Raw genomic sequence first — 19,359 nt, forward strand, 5'->3', positions numbered from 1 at the left:
TTTTAAAATCAAGCTTATAATTGCCTGATACAAGCTAGGTTTTGTCCCTTGGAGTCACTGTTTATCATTCTATGTTCAAGGCACTAGGTTTAGAAGGGAGTTGAGTCCGTTTTGACCTGCAACTCCATGTTAGTGCTGTGAAGGTGGACACTCACTGTTCACAGTAACTCCATGTTAGTGCTGTGAAGGTGGACACTCACTGTTCACAGTAACTCCATGTTAGTGCTGTGAAGGTGGACACTCACTGTTCACAGTAACTCCTCCATGTTAGTGCTGTGAAGGTGGACACTCACTGTTCACAGTAACTCCTCCATGTTAGTGCTGTGAAGGTGGACACTCACTGTTCACAGTAACTCCATGTTAGTGCTGTGAAGGTGGACACTCACTGTTCACAGTAACTCCTCCATGTTAGTGCTGTGAACGTGGACACTCACTGTTCACAGTAACTCCATGTTAGTGCTGTGAAGGTGGACACTCACTGTTCACAGTAACTCCATGTTAGTGCTGTGAAGGTGGACACTCAGTGTTTCCCAGTAACTCCATGTTAGTGCTGTGAAGGTGGACACTCACTGTTCACAGTAACTCCATGTTAGTGCTGTGAAGGTGGACACTCACTGTTCACAGTAACTCCATGTTTCACTAGAAAACATGAGAATAGCTAATGTAAATTTTCATTTCAAACGTTTAACATAATTTAAGCATTAGAAGTATTTTAAGGGTAATGAAGTAGAACTGGCCATGGAGATGTCTTAATACAATTTTGTTACAGAATTGAATATAAATTTCAACCTTGGGAAATTTGAAATATAAGTCACTCAAGAAATAGATAAATGGAAGTTAATGGTCACTTTTGGTTAGACAGACTATCTCAAGGACTTGACGAATATTGTAAAGTTGTTGATGTAAATATATGTTAGTAGTACATTTCCAAAATTGCTCAGACCTCTGGCCATGATGATGAGAAAGAATACTGAAACAGAGAACTGTGGTCCATATTGTTAGTATGTCAAGAAAGCATTTTTTCTTTTTGAAATGTATAGTGCTAATCCTCTGGTGCTCTGCTAAATAAATTATAATGTGCATACTTAGCCTTTTCTCAGTGATTAGGATAATTTCAAAATAAAGGTATTTTAGCTAATAGTGAGAATTATTTTAAAAGGACTTGTTTTAGGAGAACCTTCCACCTCCTCTCTGTGACCCTGGAGCTTTCCTGAATAATTAAGTGTTCCCTGAGTTCACTGGTTTTGTGTTGTTGGTTCACTTTTTTTGTTTTTCGAGACAGAGTTTCTCTGTGTAGCTTTGCGCCTTTCCTGGAACTCACTCTGTAGCCCAGGCTGGCCTCGAACTCACAGAGATCCGCCTGGCTCTGCCTCCCGAGTGCTGGGATTAAAGGCGTGCGCCACCACCGCCCGGCTGATTCACTTTTTTTTTTTTTTTGTCACTTTTTCAAAGGTATAATCATACCTGCCATCCGTCCAGCACAGAGATAGATGTTCTGTTATCTGCCTCTGTAATGGGCTCATGGTTAAGTTCATTTATAGAAAAAGTTTCTGCCATTTCCTCTAAGCATTACCAAAGAATCATTGATCTTGGGCTAGAGCAGATTGCCCCTCCTGTATATGCCTTTCCGTAGTGTTTGTCTTCAGTCAGACATCTTAATCCTTTGACTTTCTATTACAGGGTTCATGCTTGAACCAGATCCGGAGCATAGACCTGACATATTTCAAGTATCCTACTTTGCTTTTAAATTCGCCAAAAAGGATTGTCCAGTTTCCAACATCAATGTAAGTAGTTTCTCAAGTAGGTAAGCCTTTCAAATTCACTTTAATGATGTGTGTTTACATATATATGTACATGCTTTATGAGCTCTTTGTTTTGTGACAAGTGGTCTTGATAGTGTGTAATGCTGTTTGTGCATGAAACTTCATTTCCTAGACTTCACTCACGTGTTCTGGAGAGCTTCATCAGGCTGTTTTGCATTGTGGTGAGAGACACAACATGACATGTCAGTCACAGAGCATAGGCTGTTATTATTAAGTATCGAAGTATTTGATAACAGGATTTTAAGTGTTTTGTTTTTTAACCAAGAGATGTGATCAGACATTATTGAGACAGATGCTAAGCATAGTGTTAAATGAAAAACTTGGGCCCCTCTGGTGTTAATAGTAGAGGCATTGTAAAGGGAGAGACCTGACTTCATGTCTTTTTTTCTTTCTTTTTTTTTTTTTTTTTGGTTTTTCGAGACAGGGTTTCTCTGTGTAGCTTTGCACCTTTCCTGGATCTCACTCTGTAGTCCAGGCTGGCCTCGAACTCACAGAGATCCGCCTGCCTCTGCCTCCCAAGTGCTGGGATTAAAGGCGTGCGCCACCACCACCCGGCGATATTTCTTTTATCAGTGGCTGATTTTATATCTTTATGATGGCTAATCCCCTTCTCCTATTTTAAAACTAGGATAGCAGTTATGATTATAGCTAATATATAGCACAGCAGCCCAGGGCTAGGCCAAGTACAGTGCTCATTGTGGGGCTGGTTTCACTCCAAGACTTTGATTCCTTCCCCTCCCCCCTTCTTTCCCTCCCTCCCTCTTCCTCTCTCTCTCCCCTCTCACCCTCCCTTCTTCTTTCCCTCCCTCCCTCTTCCTCTCTCTCTCCCCTCTCACCCTCCCTTCTTCTTTCCCTCCCTCCCTCTTCCTCTCTCTCTCCCCTCTCACCCTCCCTTCTTCTTTCCCTCCCTCCCTCTTCCTCTCTCTCTCCCCTCTCACCCTCCCTTCTTTCCCTCCCTCCCTCTTCCTCTCTCTCTCCCCTCTCACCCTCCCTTCTTCTTTCCCTCCCTCCCTCCCTCTTCCCCCTCTTCCCTCTCCCCCTCCCTTCCTCTTTCCCTCCCTTCTTCCCTCTTCCCCCTCTCTCCCCTCTCCCCCTCCCTTCCTCTTTCCCTCCCTCCCTCCCTCTTCCCCCTCTCTTCCCTCTCACCCTCCCTTCTTCTTTCCCTCCCTCTCCCCCTCTTCCCTCTCCCCCTCCCTTCTTTCCCTCCCTCCCTCCCCCAGTCTCTTCCCTCTCACCCTCCGTCCCTCCCTCCCTCCCTCTCTCTCTCCCCTCTCACCCTCCCTCCCTTCATCTTTCCCTTTCTTCCTCCCTTCCTTCCTCTCCTGCCTCCCTCCATCCCTCCCTTCCTCCTTCCTCCTCCTACTTGTTTTCTCTCTCTCTCTCTCTGAACAGATTTCTTTCTCTACATAGCCCTGACTATCCCAGAACTCTGTGTAGACCAGGCTGGCCTCAAACCCTCAGATATCAGCCTGCCTCTGCCTCTCAGAGTGCTGGGATTAAATGTGTGTGCTGTCATGCCTGGCTCAAAGGCTTTGACTTCTACTTACTTCCTGCATGCTACAATGAACTGTACATGCCAGATTTCTGCTAATTTTAATGAAAGTTCTAGATCATCATTGATTTTTATCCATCCTGAACACTGTAGAGATCATTCTGTTCTGACTTACATTTTCTTCATGTATAACTTACCTACTTGGACAAAGGAAGAACTGTGGTACCTTTTTCTTTTTAAAGCCCTCACCGTATCACTTTAATATTTTTCTATTGATGTTCTAAAGCTTTAGTGAGGAGTAGCTTTATCTGAGGTTTAACTGAACTTTAGCTTTCTGTTCAGCTCATGCTCACAGTACCCAGACTGAGACAGATATGGACGTAAAGAGATGCGCTGTCTTCTGTTTTATTTTCTAGACTTTGCAGTGTCATAACAGTTATCTGTAGTATTTAGAAACAACATGATTGTTATCCTGGTTGTGTAATTATTTTCTCAAGTACAAAATACCATTGATTTACACATGTGTTATAATCTTTTTTTAACTCAAGACTTACCCAAAAGAATGTTGTATACAGTAATGCTATGTTCATCTTGTAAAGATTTCTATGGAATATCACTCTAAAGGTGACATTTGTGTAACGTGATATTTTTGGATTAGATCTTGGGAATATATCTGAATAATCTGTAATATGTGACATGAAAATGATAGTATCGCAAGCAATGATTTGCAAGTTTAATAGTTTATCTATAGTCTAAAAAATTACTACAACTCAGATTAAAAACTAAACGAAAACTGTGTTTTCTCTCCCCAGAATTCTTCTCTTCCCTCAACTCTTCCTGAACCGATGACTGCTAGCGAAGCTGCTGCTAGGAAAAGCCAAATGAAAGCCAGGTAGGCAGGCCTGTGCTGGAGCCGGAAGGCCTTTTCTAAAAGAGAAGGCTATAGTTCTCATTTTAATTGTAGCACATCCTATTACCCAAAATGCTGTATTGTCCAGTCTATGGTATTATAGCTTAGATAGTGAGCACAAAATAAACTTTCAAAGGGACTAAATACCGGGCTTGCCGCCATTCTCCTGTGAATGCTCCTCATCTGTGAAGCTGGGAATGTTAGCTGCTGATGTTGTAGGGGCCTTCCCTGTGTGTGATTGTCCTCCTTTTCATCACTGACTGGTCTTCAGTCAGGAAACTTGAGATTTGGGTCAATAGCTATTAAGCCTACTGTTTATATTTAAGAAAAGAAACATTAATTGGGGGCTGGAGAGATGGCTCGGAGGTTAAGAGCACTGGCTGTTCTTCCAGAGGTCCTGAGTTCAATTCCCAGCAACCACATGGTGGCTCATTGCCATCTCTAATGATATCTGGTGCCCTCTTCTGGCCTGCAGGGACACACGCAGGCGGAACACTGTATACATAATAAATAAATATAAAAAAAGGAAACATTAATTGTCAAAGGCCATTGGTGTATGTACTTTGTAAAATTTATGTGTGTATATAACTAGAAAGCTTGGTAAAGAATTAAACTTGAAACCTTATTTTTCAGTTACTTACGCTATTGGTAAGTTTGAATTCTAGATTGAGACTTAAAATCTGGGACTGGAGAGATGATTCAGCAATTAAGAATACATAATGCTCTTGTGGACAACCTGATCATTAAAATGAGCTGTAATTGGCTGTGTATATAAATGATCTTACTATCTTTGTTACATTTATAGAGGACTTGTACTATACCATGCTGATCATCCTGCCTGTTATTTTTAGAAGACAGCATATGCACAATATATTTATACAATTTTCTGGGAAAAAATTGCCTTAAATTTTTTTTTGGATAATTTCCTGCATGTTTGTAATATATTTTGATCATATGTGCCTTCTACTACCATCTTTCGCCCCTCTCCCCCACGGTCCCCCTTCTACTTCCCAACCAGTCCCCATTCTGTGATGCTGTTGATGTCTTCCTTTCATGACTGACTGAGCTCAGTTAGGTCACCAGCCCTAATATTCTGAAATCTTGGGAGGCAGTCTTCGGTTTCCTTCCTCTTGGGAAGATAATTGTTAGGATGGCTCCCTCTTGTGTTACATCTAGGTATTGTGAAAAAGCTGTACGTGTGTGCTGTGATTGCAGGAGCTGTGGGCTTGCTAAAGCATGCATATACAATTTAGGTGTTACATCACTTGAAATAATATTAAGTGAAGTCATCAAAGAGATTTCGTGGGAGACAGTTACTGAGGTTCTAGACTGACTGTCGAAAGCACAGTTGAAAGTGTCGTCTGAAGATTGTATTGGTCCTACACTTAAGCAGGTCCTGGCAGCCCCACGTGGACTGAGTGCGCATCGAAAGTCAGTCAGTAAGGAGCACATGAAGCTGTGAGGGGAATGGATTAGATCCAGACCCATTATACAAATATATGAATATTAAAAATACATTTACCTTTCTTCTGTTTTTGTTTGTTTGCTAGTCATACTGCTTTCAAAATTGTGCTCACCACTTTACTGTCTGCATTTGAGGCTTACACAGAGTCCCAGTCAAACATTTCTCCTAATTCTCATTTAGTGTTCTAGAAAAACAAAGGTTGGGTGTGAGCCGGCAGCCTTACCTGACCAGCACTGGTGTCTTCTGTTTTACTGCTGTAGGAGGCAGCCTTTCCTTTCCTCAAGTCCAAGCTAAGGGGATGATTTCTTGTGTCTTTTTAAAGAACTGAATCTCAGTTTTGTCAGAAACTTTTTGAGAAGGTTTGTCTTTGTATTCTGTCAGTCTCAGGCCATCCCTTCACCTCTGGGTTGTATTCCTAGTCTTCCATTTGAAGCTGACTGCAAACAGCTGTGCCTGGCTGTAGTTTACTTTATGAGCTTTATTAAACATACATTCTGAGATGGCCACTTAGAAGAACTCCAAAGGACTAATGTACTCATCTCGAACTACCATGTATAGAATGGATAGTAAACTAGAGATAATCTCAATATTTTGAATGACTTATATCTTTCTATTATAGAATAACAGATACCATTGGACCAACAGAAACCTCAATTGCACCAAGACAACGACCAAAGGCCAATTCCACTGCTGCCACTTCCGGTGTGCTGACCATTCACAGTTCAGCAACGCCTGTTAAAGTACCTGCTCCTGCTGAATTCAATAACCACAAGCCAAAAGGTAGCCTTTGCTGTTCTGATCTCTTTATGGTATGGATAAGCCTGCTATGGTTTGATTCCCTGAGAATGTAAATGAATTTAATGTTGTAAAGCACAGAACACATGCCTTAAGAAGTAGGGCTGGAGAGATGGCTCCGTCAGTAAAGTTCTTGCTGTGCAGGCATGAGGACCTAGTTTAGAGTCTCAGCACCCACAGTCGAAGCCGATGGGCGTGGCAGTGCACTCCTGTAGCCACAATGTGGGGGGTGGAGGTAGAGGTGGCAGCGTGGTGGTAGGGGAGGGCTAGGGGATAGAGACAGGCTGGTTGTAGGTTTGCTAGCCAGCCAGTCTGACTGAAATGAGAGCTCTAGGTTTAGTGAGAAACCTTGTATCAGAAGAAAAAAAAGTAGGAAAATGATTGCAGATGATATCTGGACCCTCCTTTAACCTCTGCAAATGTGTGTGAGCACACCTATATACACATGAGCACACAGGTATGTACACCCTGCTCTCCATAAGAACTGAAGCTGAATTATTTTTTCTAAAGTTTTTTTTAAAAGGCAAAATTACTAGTAATTTAAATGTATATAGAAGTATCAGTTTGCTTTGATATATAAATAGAAACTCATCTTTTGAGTCTCAGCTAGTAGGTTTGAGGGCAGCAATAACATTTAACAAGTGTTGGAGATTTTGTGCTGAATTGAATAGGAAGTAGTTTATATTCCGTCCTTATAGTTACAAGTCTCTAGAGCCTTGGTAAAGGAACCATATGGATACCACAGCATAAGCACTGTGCTTATTTGATTTTGAGAAATTGTTTTTATAATCTTAAGTGCATTATGGTAAGTATAATACCTAAAAAACGTTCCCACAGGGCAATATCTCTAAAAGAGTAAATTTAATTTCTTAAGGTGTCAGAGATATAATCTGAAGAATCACCTCCAGCAAACCCTGATTCATGTAATATTTCCTGACAAATCTGTCTTGTTTTAATGTTGAAATGTGTTTGTTACAGGTACTGTAGTGGTTAAGATCACATATTGACTCTCATGAATCTGATTTGAGTTACATTTCTCCCATTTTAAAAACTAACATGTCCAATAAAATTATGAGTATCTATCTAATAGTATTCCTGAGAAATTTAAATGATGGCTTAATGTAAGTCCTGGCCCAGAAGTATTATGAAATGTTGACTGTTATTTACTGTTAATATTGTTAAGTCTAAGCTCAGAGAGGTGATGCTTACCTTTGTATTACCTGGCATATTGCTGCAATGAGTTTGTGGTATTCAAGCATATCAACTGGAATATTAATTCCATGGAAAACAGAGATGACATTTTGAACTCTTTGTATAATAATTCCCATTTCATTTAAAAAATTTTCTGTGTGGATGTTTTGGCTGCATGTATGTATATGTACTGTGTATACCTGGTGGTGGAGGCCAGGAAAGGGCATCAGATGCCTTGGAACTGGAGTTACAGACAGTTGTGAGCCACCATGTGTGTGATGGGAATTGACTTGATCTTCTGAGCCATCTCTCCGGCCTCCAGTGATTTCTCTTTCTGCTTTTTACTGTGGGTAAGTAGTGAGGCGGATGGACAATTCCATCTCAAATAGACATTTGATAGTCTCTCTCTCTTGCCTTCCCAGGTCGGACATCTTACTAGTCTTGTGTTCTGTGTCACTGCTCACCAGTCAGAGACTGCTAGGGGAGCATGCTTGCAAGATACTTAGTTTGTTGTTATTGAAGTGTGAGCGTTGTGAGCTGTCTCAGTAACAGTGTTGGAACGGACTTTTTAAAGGATTTGGGTTTTGTGATCGTTTCTTTTCCTGTTGCTGTGATGAAATACCCTAACAAGAGCAACTTAAGGGAGAAAGGTTTTTTTTTTTTTCTCTTTTACAGTTCCTCATGGTGGGGAAGACATGGCAGCTGCCGGAAGAGGCATGGTGGCAGGAGTGGGGGCTGCCTGGTCACAGAGCATGTGCACTCAGGAAACAGCGGGTGAACAGGGGAGGGGACAGAGTCTGCCTGGTCACAGTGCGTGTGCATTCAGGAAACAGTGGGTGAACAGGGGTGGGGCCAGCTTATAAAGCTTGGTGGGCCCGTTTCCAGTGACCTACATCTTGCAGTAAGGCTCTACCTCCTCAAGGTTCTGCATCTTTCCAAAGAACTCAGTGCTCAAATGCAGGAGTCTGTGGGAGAGCATTTCAGGTCCTTGAGCATCCATGTGTAGGTGATCATTCACAGAGTCCTTAGGGATCTATAGGGAAACAGGAATGGGATGTGAGTCAGGATCTCACCCAGGGAAGGTGAAAGCCCATGAGTAAAGAAGTAGCAGTCAGCCTCGAGGCAAGGTAGAGGATGCTGGGTCACGTGAGGTTGGACGGTGTTCGTGTTCTCGTCTCTTTAGACACTGTTGCACAGTATTTGGTTGTCCTTTTATGTCCCAGACCTTGTCTGCTTTACATGAGGTTACTCAGGTGGTGAGCTGACCCAGCTGTGAGTGCCAGACTTGCACTTGACATCAGGGCTGCATTTCTTATTTTAGCATGCTTGCTCCCAGCTTATGTTGAAAAATTATAGGTTTTATATGTATGTGTTTGGCTTCTTAAATATTTCTTTCTTCTTTAGAATTTAGAGTAAAATATTCATCTGCTATAGAAATATTGACAGAAAAAATGTAAAAATTTCCTGTTTCCTGTTCAGTTAAATGGTAGATTACTGTATACCCTCTTAGCTTTTTTTAGTATAAATAATCAATTTGGTAATATGAACATAGTATAAATTAATATGTATATAGCTGTATATAATTTGTATAAATAATTATATATCAATGTCATAAATGGACTCAGACATGTTTCTTTGCTATTTCCTTCTTTCCCTTTAAGATGTTTTTGAAAACTTACATCATTATAGATCTGTTATGCAATTTTTAATTTACTCACTGTCATGAGTGTACTGTAAGTTTTATAACCATGTAGGCTATTCCAATATTTGCTATTATTAATATTGTGATGTGAACTGCCGTACAATCAGTTTCTGATTTTCATGCCAGTGCATTTGTCTGAGGAGTATACTAAGCATATTTGGGGGCTAGAGAGATGACTCATTTGTTAAAAGCATTTGCTGCTCTTCAGTGAACCCTCATTTGGTTCCCAGAACAAATACCAGGCAGCTCAGAACTGCCTGTAACACAGGCTCCAAAAGACCGGACACCTTCTGATGTCCAAGGGCACCTGCATGCCCATGACAGGCAGACACACAGACACACACCTAACATAAATAAAATAAAACTTAGAAAGAGGCATATTCATTTGAAGTTTATGAACAGTCAGATTGCTGCCCCCAGACTCCAGGAACCTACAGCATCAGCCACAGTTTTGGTCCCCTTTATTCCTGTCTTCGAAGCACCTGATAAGAAAAGGTTTTGAGCCGGGTGGTGGTGGCGCACGCCTTTAATCCCAGCACTCGGGAGGCAGAGCCAGGCGGATCTCTGTGAGTTCGAGGCTAGCCTGGTCTACAGAGCGAGTTCCAGGAAAGGTGCAAAGCTACACAGAGAGACTCTGTCTCAAAAAACAAAACAAAACAAAAAAACAAAAAAAAAAAAAAAAAAAAAAGAAAAGGTTTTGAAAATACTTGCCCAATGACTGGTGAGATAAATTTCCCCTCTTGATTATGTTCTCATCCAGTGTTTTTATTTATTTTAAAAACTTGCATACAAATTATTATGACATGAATCTATACACATATGAAATATTCTATATGTTAGCCCTCTCATTTCTTCCCTCTGTCTCCCTACTGGCCTTCTTCCTCCTCCAACACCCACTTCTTGTACTTCTGGGTCACGTACATTCCGTCTCCCCATCTTACCTCTCTTAATTGATAGACTTATTCCTCTTCCCAGATCCCTTTTCTATCGTGTGTGTGTGTGTGTGTGTGTGTGTGTGTGTGTGTCTGTCTGTCTGTCTGTCTGTCTGTCTAGATTCTGCTGCATATGAAAGATGTCTATCTGAGTCTGACTTACTTGATTTGATTAGCAGTCATCTCTAGTTCCATCCATTTTTGTGAAAATGCCGTAGTTCAGCTCTTCTTTACAAATGAAAAATTCCATTATGTATGTAAACTACCACATTTTCTCTTTCCATTTCCCTGTCTATTGACATCTAGACTGTTTCCATATCCTGGCTATTGTGAATTGTACAACAGTAAACATGAATGTGCAAGTATCTCTGTGCAAAAGAACTCTTCAGGTGTATTCCCAGGACTGGTATTGCTAGATCAATGGTAGTTGTACTTTTCATTTATTTACTTAGTTATAGTTTGTGTATGTGTTCATATGTACCCATTCATATGCATGTGTGTGGGAAATATGGGGAGACCAGAGGTCTTTTTCTTTTTTTCTGTGTGTTTGTATGTGTGTGTGTGCGCGCGCGCCTGCGCATGTGTGCACATGGGCGTGCTCATGCCTAGGTACATACACTTGTGTAAATGAAAGCAGATGCCAGAGGAAGGTGCTGGAATGCTGCTATAGAACTCTCCACTGCGTTCTTTGAGAAGCTAGGCTGGTAGCCAGTGATTCCCAGTGGTCCTTCTGTCTCCCCACGACTCCGAGAGCTGGGCAGCACGAGTGCACAGCTGCATGTTGATTGTTTACGTGGTTGCTGGGATCCAGATTTCTAATGCTGGTGTAGCAAGGGCTTTTACTCCCAGTCCTTTCTCCATCTGACCCTGCACACCTTCTTTTCTGAGGCACATTTTCTCACTGAACCTGGAACTCATCGATTTGGCTGGACTGTCTCACTTTGCCCAGCACTGGGTTGCAAGCTCGCACTGCTGTGCTTGGCCTTTGTAGGTGGGTGCTTGTAGTTGGAGTTTTCCTGCCTGGCCCACAGTCAGGACAAATCTCTGTCACCCGCCAGTCCCACAGTCACTCAGACCCGACCAAGTAAACACAGAGACTTATACTGGTTACAAACTGTATGGCCGTGGCAGGCTTCTTGCTAACTGTTCTTACAGCTTAAATTAATCCATTTCCATTAATCTATACCTTGCCACATGGCTCGTGGCTTACCGGTATCTTCACATTCTGTTTCTCATTGTGGCAGCTGGCAGCGTCTCTCTGACTCAGCCTTCCACTTCCCAGCTTTATTCTCCTCCTTGTCCCGCCTACACTTCCTGCCTAGCCAATGGCCAATCAGTGTTTTATTTAATGACTAATCAGCAACACATTTGCCATACAGAACATCCCACAGCAGGTGCTGGCAATCAGACTCACCCTTCTGCTCATGAGCTAAGCTCTTTACCGACCAAGCTGTCTCCTTCGCCATATTTGTAGGTTTTTGAGTGCTGTGGGATGTTCTGTATGGCAAATGTGTTGCTGATTAGTCAATAAATAAAACACTGATTGGCCATTGGCTAGGCAGGAAGTGTAGGCGGGACAAGGAGGAGAATAAAGCTGGGAAGTGGAAGGCTGAGTCAGAGAGACACTGCCAGCTGCCACAATGAGAAACAGCATGTGAAGATGCCGGTAAGCCACGAGCCACGTGGCAAGGTATAGATTAATAGAAATGGGTTAATTTAAGCTGTAAGAACAGTTAGCAAGAAGCCTGCCACGGCCATACAGTTTGTAACCAATATAAGTCTCTGTGTTTATTTGGTCGGGTTTGAGCGGCTGTGGGACTGGCAGGTGAGAGAGATTTGTCCTGAGTGTGGGCCAGGCAGGAAAACTCTACCTACAGCACTCTGTACTGATTTCTGTTTATATTCTGTTTATATATAAACTATTCCAGTTTCTATTCACGTTAGTGTGCACGAGGGTACCACTTTGAAACCAGCGTGCATTCGTCTTTTCCTACCTTTATGTTAGCCGCTGTCACTGTGGTAAGACAGGATTCCAGTGTAGTGTTCATTCGTAGCTCCTGGATGGATTAGGATGTTGGACACTTCCTTGGGTACTTTATTGCCCATTTGTATTGCTTTATTTGAGAGATGTCTGTTTAGTTCATTACTCAGCTTCTTGATTGGATGGGGTTTTGGTCCTTAGTTTTTGGAGTTCTTTTTAGAGTCTAGATTAGTCTTTATAGAGTCTAGATTCCTGGTTAGATGTAAAACTTTTCTCATGCTGGGCGGTGGTGGCGCACGCCTTTAATCCCAGCACTCGGGAGGCAGAGCCAGGCGGATCTCTGTGAGTTCGAGGCCAGCCTGGGCTACCAAGTGAGTTCCAGGAAAGGCGCAAAGCTACACAGAGAAACCCTGTCTCGAAAAACAAACAAACAAAAACAAAACAAAAAAAAAACCTTTTCTCCTTGTGTAGATAGTATCTTCATTCTGTGCTGGAGAACAACCTTTTATTTTCATGCAGCTTTATTTGTCATTTCTCAGGGTGATTTGCTGTCCTGTTGGAGTCCTTTTCTCCCTCCATCTCCCTCTCATTCTGTCCCTCCCTCCTGTTTATTTACTTTATTTGTTTTTGTTTTTGAAGACAGGGTTTCTCTGTATATCCCTGGCTGTCCTGGAACTCGCTATGTAGACCAGGTTGGCCTCGAACTCAGATCCGCCTACCTCTGCTTCCTGAGTGCTAGGATTCAAGGCATCCGCCACCACCACCCGGCTATTTAATTTTATGTGTGTAGGTGTTTTATCTGTATGCATGCTTATGCTCGCATGCAGGCTGGAAGGGGGCATCAAATCCCCTGGGACTGGAGTCTTAGATGGTTCTGAGCCATCATATGGGTATTGGGACTCCAACCCAGGTCTTCTGGAATTGGAGCTAGTGCTCTTACCCATTGAGCTATCTCTGTAGCCCTTGCTGGTATCCTTTTCAGATTCCTTGGCTGCGCCTGTATCTTGAAGTGTTTTCTTTACCTTTCTGTAACGGTTTCAGAGTCTAAGGTTTTACATTGTCTTTGATCCATTTGGAATAGATTTTTGTTGAGGGTAGAAGGTGTGGACCTTGTTTCATTCTTGTACACTGGATATCTAATTTTCCCAGCATCATTTGTTTGAAGAATTCCTTTCCCCGCCCCTGTTCCATGTATGTTTTTGACACCTTTATTCAAGATTAGGTGGCTGTGGACTAGGCGGTTTATTTCTTGGTCCTCTCTTGTAGTCTGTTGATATGTGTTTGTTACTATGGATCTGTTGTGTAGTTTGAGATGAGACATTGTTAGTTTCCACCGTTGCTCTTTCTGTTGAGGATTGCTTTGTCTATTCAGGGTTTGTGCTTCCATGTCCATTTCAGGGGTTTCTTTTTTGTTTGATTAGAAATAATGTTGGAACTTTAATGGGGCTCCACTGGGTCTGCAGCTCGTCTTGAGTAATGTAGGCATTTTCACATGAGTGCTGAGTCTGCTCATCGGAGGACTCGAGTGTCCTCTTTCGTTTGTCTTTAGTGCTTTCTAGAAGTCTTTCATCTCTTTAGCTAAATTTATTTTTAGTTATTTTTTAAAAAGCTTTTGAGAATGGGGCTTTAATTCTGATTTCTTTTTCAAAAGTCCATTATTGGTATGTAGAAAGGCTGTGGGTTTCTGCATGTTGGTTTTTCTTTTTTCATTTTCCGACTTTGCTGAAGTTACATATCTAAGATCTAAAAATTTTTGGTTGGAGTCTTGAGGGTTTCTTGTCTGTAGGGTCATTCCTTCTGCAAATGTGCTTGATGACTTGCTAAGAACAAAGCTGTCTTTTGACTCATAGTTTTAGAGGTTCCTGTTCATGATGGATGGACCAGCTGCTTCCAGGTCTCTGTTGGGGGCATGGCAGGAAGCTCATGTTAATTGTCCACCTCATAGCATAAGAAGAGTCCACAATTTCCCCGAAGGGCATATCTCAGGTAGACTGAGGACCCCCCCACTGGGCTCACATCCTAAAGATTCCACTGTCTCCCTCTCCCAGTAGTGTCTCCTAGGGGATCCACACTGTCAATACCTGGTCCTTTGGGGGGAAAATTAAACATCCAAACTGTAGCAGTTGTGTATAAACTTAATGTAAATCATTGGAAGAGAAAACAGTCATTACATAGTATTAGTATATTTACTTTATTCCTTTTTGATATTGCATAGACCTTTTCAGCTGCTTTTCAAAGGTGTTTTCATTGAGTAAATTTTGTAGAGGTTGTGATTAAATGTCCATTCAAGAGACGATATCAATAGATTGAGTATAATAAGAGTTTAGTAGGTATGTTTGTTATAAAAGGCTCCTTGGTTCTAATAGATGAAGAAGGTATCACTGCTTCTCTGGTCTCTGCTTAGAAAATGGCTATGTGGTAATTGATATATTAATTTGAACTGAATCTTTTTCTTTTTCTCCCCCGCCCCCCAGGACAGGGTTTCTCTGTGTAGCCCTAGCTCTGGAATTTGCTCTGTAGACCAGTATGGCCTTGATCTCAAGTGATCCCCCTGCCTCTGCCTCCTGAGTACTGGAATTAATATGGCCAAAAGAGTCCCAATGGAATCCCTAAACAACCCAGACTATAGGTTGCTCTTCACAAACTGATGGCAGGGCCCCACTGCTGAAGGCAACACCTACACAACTCATTGAACATGGAGAGGTTGAATTGGTGCCTACATGGAGCCTTCATCCCTACATACTGGTGTCTTTGGTACAGGAAGGTATTCTGTAGGCTACCAAAAGAAAAATGTAAACACCAACTCTTTCCCAAACCCTTTGATCTACAATCCGTCCTGCCTGCAGGACATGCTAGGGCAGTGGTGGCTCAAAGCTTGTAGAAGTAACCAGCCAATATCTGATTTAACTCAAGGCCCATTCCACAAGATAGAACCCATACCTGATGCTACTTGGGTGACCAGGAACCTGAGAGCAGATAGCCCAGTGACCTAGGGCAAAACCAGTAATACTGGTCTATGAAAAGAACCTAGCAATAAAATGACTCCTAATGATATTCTGCTATACTCATGTATATGAGTGCCTTGCTCAGCTATCATCAGAGAAGCTTCCTCCTTCAGCAGATGGGAACAAATACAGAGATCCACAGCCAGACAATGTGCAGAGAGTGAGGGACCTTGGAACACTCAGCCCTAAATGGGATGTCTGCATCAAATCCTTCCCCTCAAGGCTCTGGGAACCCTGTGGAAGAGGAGGCAGAGTGTAAGAGTCAAATGGGGATGGACACCAAGGAAACAAGGCCTTTTAAATAAACATAATCAAAGCACGTATAAACTCACAGAGACTAAGGTAGCATGCAGAGTGTCTGCGAAGGTCTACACCAGGTGGAGCCCTAGAACTGAAAGAAGTGGACGTATTCCCCCAGCTCTAACCCAGAAGCTATCTCTAATTTATAACCACTTGCAAATGAAAATGTAGTTTTCTCCAAGGGATTCTAACTGGGGAAACAAACTGTTCTTAAGGGTCGGCCCCATGCCTGGCAGTTGATGGCCAAGAGAAAATGAACTCAACAGCATCTTTAGAAGTTCCTTGTCTCAGTGTCATGCCAGGGCTTTTCTCCCCTCAACCCCCCTTCTCTCTCTCTCTCTCTCTCTCTCTCTCTCTCTCTCTCTCTCTCTCTCTCTCTCTCTCTCACACACACACACACACACACACACCCACACACACCTTCCAGTTTAGTGGTTTTTTTTTGTTTTTTGTTTTTTTTTTTGGTTTTTTTTGGTTTTTCGAGACAGGGTTTCTCTGTGTAGCTTTGCGCCTTTCCTGGAACTCACTTGGTAGTCCAGGCTGGCCTCGAACTCACAGAGATCCGCCTGGCTCTGCCTCCCGAGTGCTGGGATTAAAGGCGTGCGCCACCACCGCCCGGCCAGTTTAGTGTTTTTATGGGATTCATGTATGTGTGAATGAGTGAGTCTCTGTTTCTTGTACCTTCTCTTGGACTCTCTTCTTTCAGTTTGTTGGTTTTTGTTTTGTTTAATTTTGATGTGCTAGTTTTTTTTTTAAATTAAAAAAATGTATTTAACTTTATTTTATGTGCATTGTTGTGAGATGCCCAATACCCTGGAATTGGAGTTATAGACAGTTGTGAACTGTCATGTGGGTGCTGGAAATTGAACCTGGGTCCTCTTGAAGAGCAGCCAGCCAGTACTCTTAACCACTGAGCCATCTCTCCAGCCCTGATGTGTTAGTGTTTGTTTTATCTTAATATTTTATTTTATTGTCCCTTAGAAGCCTGTTTATTTTCTAGTGAGAGACAGAGAGGAAGTGGATCCAGATGGGAGGGGAAGTGTGGAGGAACCGGGGGGAGGAGAGGGAGGGGAGTGAGAAAAAGTGTATTTTCAGTAATAGGAAAGTAAAATAGAATAGCTCTGTAAGCCATCAATCTGTGAAGGGAAGAGTGAAATGTAATAAACTAAGAGGATCTGTTGGGTGAAGGAACAAGAAAGATATTTGATCTAGACTTTGAATAATGGGATTTCAGTGGATCAGAATGTTCTCTAAGACCCAGAGAGCCTTGTTGGTGTGGATGCTTACTCATCACGGTGCATGCTGGAGCTGACCACTCAGAACAAGTTTGTGTGGGGCTGCTTTAGTGGGTAGGAAGGTGAAGCCAACACGTGGTGCATTCCTGAGATACTTACTTGTTGGAGATGTAGATGACAAAATTACATTTCATGGGCATTTACAATTATAGTAAGTACTTGGTTTAGACTATGTGATATATACACAGATGTCTATTATGAAACCATAGAAATGTCTTAATTAAATAGTTTGAAGTCCAGCTCAATCTTGCTAAAATTACCTGTGTATTAATGTTTTTGGAATTACAGGAGCACTGAGACCTGGAAGTGGTTCTGAAGTCTTAATGGGTCAGGGCCCCCCTCAGCAACCACCACAGCAACATAGAGTCCTGCAGCAGTTACAGCAGGGAGACTGGAGATTACAGCAACTTCATTTGCATCGTGTTCCGCAGCAGCAGCAGCAGCAGCAGCAGCAGCAGCAGCAGCAGCAGCTACTTCAAAATGCTTATTTGCAGCAGGTAGTGTTCTTTATTACTTTAGATAGCAAACTAGTGTGAAATTCACACAGCAATTGAATATCATTGCATTCACTTTTGTATCACAGGCTTATAATAGGCATATCATAAGTTGAACTATATTCAAATAAATACTTCCCTTAATTTCCTGCTTACTGACAAATATGTTAATTTACATTTGATGCTAAATGAAGAGATGTTCTTTTAAAAATAGGTCACATCATGGCTTTATGAAGCAAAAGTGTTCATTTGGTATTCAGAAATAAACAGTTTATATTTGTTATATTTTTAGTCTATTCCAGTGCTACTATGGAAAAAGTGATGTATTTTCAAAAGTAACATTGTTTTTATTATTTTATTTTATTTTTTGGATATGAGCCTAGTTTATAGTCCTATTTTTAATTTTTCATTATTTTGACTGTGTTGGCATAGAGTCAAAAACAGACATTATTCTGTTCTTTGCTTTATAGAAACCTGCAAAATTGTAGTCTCACTAAACTTTCCTAAATGGAACTACTGTGTGCACAAGTATTTTACCTCTGTCTGGGTTATGCTTGAGCTAACTGTGTACATGACACTTCATTGTGTCGCTTCCTCCACCGTTGGCTGATAGAGACAGAGAGGTGGTGAATAAGTGGTGCCGTGAGATGCCAGAATGCCCAGAAGGAGGGCGAGGAACCGAGAGATTTACTGTAATGAGTCAGAGACTTCATCAACCAGGAAGCGCTGGAACATGTTAGTTCCAAACAGCCTTAAACTATGCTGATACAGTTTTAGCTAAAGTACGTTTTATTACTACTTTAAAACTAATTCTGCTAAACGTACAGAAAGTGACAGTCACAGATTATAGTTGTTTTATATTGGTTTTAAGACTTTATTTTCTTAGTCATTGATCTGATAAAAATCAGTACTTACAAAAACAGAACTTGGGATGGAGAGATGGCTCAGTGGTTAAAAGCACTGGCTGCTTTCCAGAGGATCTAGGTTCAGTTCCCAGCGTCCACATGATGGTTCAACCATCAATAACTCTAGTTCCAGGGAGTTTAGTACCCTCATTTGAACTCTATGGGCACTGTCAGCACATGATTCACAGATAGGCATGCAGGGAAAACTCCCATCACACAAAATAAGAATTAATCATAATAAAAAAAACTCTGATGTTGAAAAGGTGCAAATATTATTTGTTTTAGTTACTGTTCTGTTACTGTGAGGAGACACCATGATCAGGGCAACTCATAAAATTGAGCATTTAATTAGGTGCTTGCTTAGAGTTTCAGAGGGTTAGTTTGTTACCATCATGGTGGAGAGTGTGGCAGCAGGCAGGCATGCATACACTGCAGCAGTAGCTGAGAGCCTGCATCTGATCTGCAAGTTGCCAGAAGAGAGAGAGAGAGAGAGACTGGACCTGGCATGGGCTTTTGAAACCTCAAAGCTCCTCCCCAGTGACACACCTCCAACAAGGCCACACCTATTCCAGCAAGGCTATACCTCCTAATTCTGCCCAAATAGTACCACTAACTGGGGAACAAGCATCTGAGCCTGTGGGGCCCATTCTCATTCAAACCATCACAGTATGATTTGTATTTTTTTTTTCTCTTTCATAGTATCAGCATGCAATGCAGCAGCAACAGATACTTCAACAGCAGTTTTTAATGCATTCAGTCTATCAGCCACATCCTCCAGCATCACAATATCCTACAATGGTAAGGGCTATGTAATACCTAGATGTTCTCTAGGTGTGTATTACTAAGTTGGAATTTACAGTGTGCATGGTGGTATTTAGAATTTCATCATTCAGAGTCATTTTGGGGCTTGGGGAGATGAGTCAGTTCAGAAATGCTTGTTGTGCATGTGTGAGGACCTAAGTTTAATCTTCAGCACCCATTCAGAAATCTGGACTTGGCAACTTGCACCTATAATCCCAGCAATAAGGAGGCAGAGATGGAAAACCTGGGCTTTCCTGCCCAGCCAGTC

General features: G+C 41.9%; 1 protein-coding gene across 3 annotated transcripts in view; it reads left to right on the forward strand.

Moving 5' to 3' along the window:
* Bmp2k (BMP2 inducible kinase) overlaps window positions 1-19,359 on the forward strand; it is a 111,567-nt gene that overhangs the window by 59,748 nt on the left and 32,460 nt on the right. For all 3 annotated transcript variants that reach the window (XM_052735419.1, XM_052735420.1, XM_052735421.1), the window contains exons 8-12: window positions 1,681-1,784; window positions 4,128-4,207; window positions 6,310-6,470; window positions 17,180-17,388; window positions 18,990-19,088. In XM_052735419.1, coding sequence (XP_052591379.1) covers window positions 1,681-1,784; window positions 4,128-4,207; window positions 6,310-6,470; window positions 17,180-17,388; window positions 18,990-19,088 — 653 coding nt within the window. The remainder of the gene's footprint in view (window positions 1-1,680; window positions 1,785-4,127; window positions 4,208-6,309; window positions 6,471-17,179; window positions 17,389-18,989; window positions 19,089-19,359) is intronic.

This window comes from Peromyscus californicus, unplaced genomic scaffold (assembly GCF_007827085.1).
Source record: "Peromyscus californicus insignis strain IS unplaced genomic scaffold, ASM782708v3 Scaffold_13__1_contigs__length_99412109, whole genome shotgun sequence".
Taxonomy (NCBI): Eukaryota; Metazoa; Chordata; class Mammalia; order Rodentia; family Cricetidae; genus Peromyscus; species Peromyscus californicus.